Source organism: Phalaenopsis equestris, unplaced genomic scaffold, assembly GCF_001263595.1.
Source record: "Phalaenopsis equestris unplaced genomic scaffold, ASM126359v1 Scaffold000094, whole genome shotgun sequence".
NCBI classification, from domain to species: domain Eukaryota; kingdom Viridiplantae; phylum Streptophyta; class Magnoliopsida; order Asparagales; family Orchidaceae; genus Phalaenopsis; species Phalaenopsis equestris.
The window spans coordinates 57,402-63,457 of NW_018164536.1; the positions used below are offsets into that span (position 1 = coordinate 57,402).

Genomic DNA, 6,056 nt, shown 5'->3' on the forward strand with positions numbered 1-6,056 from the left:
TCCACCTTTTATCTGGAGTCTTAGCTTCTTTTCTGGTATTCTCTGTTAAATCATCGGATTATTAGCTCTTCGTTGTCGAAACTTCTTGATGGAAGAGATTTCTTTTATCCCTTGATCTGGCAAGTCGTCGTTGTGGCTATGAGTGACCTCACCGGATTGTCTCCTCTCGAAGGCGGCAAGTATTTGTTGTGGTTGAAAATTTTCTTCATGCACATCCTCCATAATAAGCTTTTACCCCTTTGCAGATTTCTCGGAGGTGGTATTGTGTCATTTTATGTCGATCAAAATTTCAACAGATGTATGGTTATAGATAAAATGTCAGTTGAATTTTATAGTTTTGGTGGTAGGTATTTGGACGGATTTTTGGTGGAGATAGGAATGTTGAATTTGGAAAAATTAAGATCGAGGCTAGAAATCGTGGAAAGAATGATTTGGGTATAGTGGATTTTTTTTTTTTTGAATTTTCGATTGAGACGAAAGAGACAAAGCTTTAATAAATATAGGGATTGTCGGGCTCTGATATCAGAAGATAATCTAAGGCTTTTAGAAGGTGTTCAGGAAATGGGTTTTTCAGGAAGATGGTTGTGGAATAGCAAATGGATTATAATATGAGCAGTTGATTGTGTTTGGATGGGGATAGACAAAGTTCGGCGGTTGTCCCGGCTGAAAAAAATTAAAAAAACTCTGAAATGATGATGTAGGGACACCAAGGAGGTTCTACCATTGCTCATGAGTAAAAAACAGATACACCAATTAGATACATCAATTGCAAAAGGAAATGTTACAACACTCTGAAGTACATAAAACACGGAAGAAATCTCAAAAAACTATCACAATAGCAAAAGCCTATTAAAATTCATAACTCAAAGCTAAAAATTCCAAACAATCCTAATACAACATATATAAAGTCCCCTAATAGAAAATAACCTAATTTGAAAATAAATAAAAAAAGAACCAAAAAAAAAAGAAATTATTTAAAATTCAAGTGAGGTTCAATAGAACTGCTTATATTCCTTTAAAAATTTCTCGCTGATAGTGAAATTTAACAAACTATTGACAATCAAAGCCCAAAATGATGCATTTGCAAATTTTTTCGCTGATAGTAAATAAAAGCCCTAAATTCCTTGATTTTATTATTTAAAAAAGCGCATTTACATACATAACACCCAATTTCTATGTATTTGCATATCTAACAACTAAATTCACCATATACATTTATACCTTATCATACTGTATTTATTATATCTAAACTGTATTTGCACATCTAACATAACTATATACTATATGCATTATATCAAAATTAAATTAGAGAAGAAAATTAAAACTGCCTAAATTTAATTGAGAAAAGTATAATATAAGAAAGTAAATTTTATTTTATCGTACTCACTGTAAAAGGAGGATTGACCAAATATTTTCCTACTTCTGTTGGATTACATCAGGGATCGGCTTTAAGCCCATATCTTTTTGCTTTAGTTATGGATGGTCTTACCGGACATCTACATGAGGATGTACCTTGATGTATGCTTTTTGCTGATTATATCCTTCTCGTGGATAAAATGAGAGAAAAAGCCCAGGAAAAACTTGAATTATGGAGGTTTGCATTGGATTCTAAATTCCTTCATTTAAGTAGAACTAAAACTGAATACATGGAATGTAATTTTAGTAGTAATAGCTCTAGTGACATAAGTGTGACTTTGGGTGATCAAATTATTAAAAGGCGTGAACGATTTAGATATCTTGGGTCCGTTGTTCAAAGCGATGGTGATATAGATGGGGATGTTAATAGTAGAATTCAAGTTGGTTGGTAGAAGTGGAGGAATGCTTCGAGCCTTTTGTGTGTAGAAAAGTACCGCTTAGACTGAAAGGAAAAATTTATAAGACGGTGGAGAGACCTGCAATGCTCTATGGCGTTGAATGTTGGCCTTTAAAAGAGAAGCATAATAATAAGTTAAGTGTTGCCGAGATGAGAATGATTAGGTGGACGAGTGGCTTTACACTCAGAGACAAAATGCTAAATGAATATATCCGTGATAGGGTTGGTGTAGCTCCTGTGACGGACAAAATTAGAGGGAGTTGTCTTAAGATGGTTTGGTCACATTAAACATCAACCATCCGATGATCTGATTAGGAGTAGATGTTTTAGATTCTACTTGTGTTAAGAAAGGCAGAGGCAGACCAAGGAAGACTTGGGCTTGTTGTATTAAAAATGATCTTAATTTATTAGAACTAAATGAAAATATGACACAAAATAGGACGCAATGGAGAAAAAGGATTCATGTTGCCGATCCCACGTAGTCGGATTAAGGCTTTGTTGTTGTTGTTTTGATATATTTTGTATTTGGGCAAATGATATCTTTTGTGATCTTCTAGAGACAGAGTAGGATTAAGACTTTGTTGTTGTTGTTGTTGTAGTAGTTTTGAAAATTTTAATATTGGTTATAATAAAATTTTATTGGAAAAAATTCTATTATACATTCATTGAATGCAGAAAAAGTGTCCAATCGCCGGACCACATCTCATGCGCCTATTTACGATATTAGTAGCAAGCATTTTGGCGTATCTTTCTTCGTTGGATTACAAATGCTGGCTATCTATTTTGATATGGTCACATCAGCATTGATGTCACAACCTATTGCTGTGCAGCTAGTGATTGCAAAAGATTACACGAGTGGTTGCTGTTATTAAAAACGGGTGGCGTTATCAATGCCAGCTCATTTATATTATATTACATTTAGCTTAAAAATCAATGATATTTAGATAATATGATATAATCACAGCTTCAGCAATATACTAACAATTTTATTAACATAGCTTTCGAAGATTGTTAATTAATACAAATTAATCAAGCTCTCGTAATTTATAAATATTTTTTTCTCGACTCATTAAATAGTTTTTGTTCCTCTTACTAGTTAAATAAGAAAGCTTAAATATATATATATATATATATATAATCACATCAAAAATACTAGTATTATTAAGTAGTTAAAAATAATATATATTTTTCTATACATAAAATTTTAATATCAAGATTATTGAATAAAAGATTATCAAAATTGCATTCAAAGAATGATCCAAAATGAGATAAACATTAAAAAGCATATAGAGAGTCGACCACTTTACAATAAAAGCTTCCTCTATTTATAGAGTATTTAGTACAATAATAATATTATATATTTACCCTCATTTGAATGGAATTTATACTACAAATTTTAAGTATTTTATAAGTTACAATTTATCATCTGGTCATTTTATGATTCAGCCAGCTAAGCCTAGTTAGCTTGGCTCAACTGAGTTCGCTCGATCGACCAAGCTTGATTAGTAGGGCTCGGTCGACTAAACCAGCCCGGTTGGCCATTTTAAATCTCTGACAAGAAGTCTTTTGTCCTCCACTGAATGATTGAAAATATTTTATGGAAACTACTCTTCCATCAATTATTATCTAATACACGGCAGAGATCGAGGCTATAAAACTCCACAATCATTATCATAGTAAAAAAGCAAACGATGACATAATGCATTTATATTATTTTTCTTCTTTTATTTCTTTCAATGATTTAAACTAGATCTCTCATACTTCTCTCATCTAATTGACTAAAAAAAGTAACATATGCTAACCAAACAAACATATACAAACAATATACGATCCTAATGTTCATTATGACTTCACCATACAAAAGCTCATGAACTCGTCAACTCTTAATCATCTAATACGACTACAAATATATTTTTTCATGATGGACCTCAATGATCATCATTATGGAACCTACATAATCTCTTTGCTTGTTAAGTTGTTATCTACTGAAAAATAGAAGGGGGAACACCAAATAAGAACCACAAGTAGTAACTGGAGACCCTGCGCTGCACAGCAAAAGACTTAAGAGATATAATTTGAGAATTAAGAGCATAAAGAAATAAAAAGAAATAGATGAGTGGTTGGATAAGCCTTCTTCTGTGTCCACAAATATTTTAGTGGTGGAGTGAAGAGAATGACGTGGAAAGGGCAGCTGAAGTTTGATGGTCTTCCTTCTCTCTTACAAAAGGACAAGCCTTCTGTTGTGGATTGATGAGACATGCTTAATGCCTAAGTATTTTTGTGGCAACGATAACATGGATTGGCGATTGAATTAACTTGTAGTTATCTACAAGACACATCAGCAAAATCACTGGCAAAGAAAATGAAATTACTATGTAAGAAAATAGAGTTTATTTTGTGGTGATCTGCATGCCAGTTTATCAGGGTTTGAAGATGTACTTCACTTTTTCAAAAGTTCAAATAATCATATATATTAAATATGATATTAAAGATTTGGGTGGTATAAATGCAAAATGCAAAATTTTGGAATTAGATATGTAAATACATAAAAATTGGATGGTATACGTGTAAATTTTCCAATATTTATATATAGAGGGAGTGTATAGAGCCAATACTTAAAAGGTATAAAAGTCGTTTATCAGCCCAATCCCTCAACAACCATCATAAAAACCCACACCACAAAATAATAATAATAATAATAAATAAATAAATAAAAACAATCATAGATAACCAAAAAAATTATCATAATTTATGCTACATCACAGATGGTTCACTTTAAATTTTTCATTCCGAGACATTTAACATAAATTATGCAAATACGTGGTTATTTATGTGGTATATTTAATGCAGAAAGAAAATTAGCTATCTGGCAGCTTCTGGACAAAGTGCATGGTGTCCCATTGTGACTCCCAAGATTTGTGAAGAAGTGCGTGCCAGGTGCATGCAGCACACTTGCCGCTAGAATCAGCTGGGTTTGTAAATACTTGAAAGCATTTGGAGCCAAGTATGGCTAATTAAATTTTAGCCTTTGCTGACCACCCAATTCTTATGTATTATCATATCAACCTCATAAATTTCAATTTTTACTTGCAAGCCATCTTAAAATTTAGGTGTGTGATATGTGAACCTATAAGAAATTCGTGATAGGTATGTAAATATAAAATTTATGAGTGAGATATGTGAAGACATAAGAAATTTGTGTTGTGTATTTCGGGTTGAAAATTTAGGTGAGAAATGTAAATATATAAGAAATTTTGTTATGTATGTAAATAGGAATATTTAGGTGTGATATGTATCTAGGTGCACATTGCACCGAAATTTGTGTTGTGTAGGTATATAGGAAAATTTAGGTTGATTTTACTTTTGTGTGTTATATTACATACTAATCATGCTTATTAATTCTAAATTTTTTCCCAGTTGCAGATGGTAGGTTCTCAACTTCCCGAGAGACCCCGCGTTCAGGGGATTTTGGGGAACACGTATCGGAGGTTGAAGTAGGTTGTCATTTCCGCTGACAGGGTTTATATCCGATGAGTCAGACCCTTCGACTCTAGTATCTGAGGTGGCTGACACCGCTGACGGAGTCTATATTGAGCCGGATCAAGTCAGCTTTCTTTTTTATAGTATAGTAATTTCAATTTTTCGTTTAATTTTATAATGTACCTAATGGATTATTTTTCAGGATCTACCCATCCAGGTCGCCGGTGATGCGGATCACAGAGATCATCTGGAGCATATATGATCGATCATATCTCTCATGGAAGCAGATCTTGATTGCCACTCAGAATATGTAGGTATGATTTTTAAATTTGAAATAGAAAGTTAATTTCTACCTTTTTATATGCTAATCAAGCTTACATACTTTCTGATTTGTAGATGTTGATTTACTGGTTGTTGGAACATCACCAGTAGATCCAACATATTTTTGAGTTTCATGCCAGACATAGACTTGGAGATATGTTCACGATGGCACATAAGAAGAGGCAGAGACCCTCATGGGTCGGCGAGGAAGATTGGGCTGAGTTAAACCGAGCATGGGCTTCTCTAGAGTGCCAGAGGAAGAGACAGACAAATCAGCATAACCAAATGACAGAGGGAGCCACAGGGACCGCACTCTACATTAGATGTTCGATCCCCCACTCTCTGCACTATCGGAGGCTAGTAAGATTATGTCAAAATTCAAAAGCTTGTAGATTTATGTAATTATGTGACTCATATATTTATTAGATCATGTCTACTGACC

General features: G+C 33.3%; 1 protein-coding gene across 1 annotated transcript in view; it reads left to right on the forward strand.

Annotated features, from left to right (window-relative positions):
- Positions 1 to 5,555, forward strand: part of LOC110020346 — a 54,197-nt gene extending 48,642 nt beyond the window's left edge. The window contains exons 5-6 of the mRNA XM_020718414.1: positions 4,664 to 4,739; positions 5,496 to 5,555. Of these exons, the coding sequence (XP_020574073.1) occupies positions 4,664 to 4,739; positions 5,496 to 5,555 (136 nt within the window). The remainder of the gene's footprint in view (positions 1 to 4,663; positions 4,740 to 5,495) is intronic.
- The last annotated feature ends 501 nt before the right edge of the window (positions 5,556 to 6,056 follow it).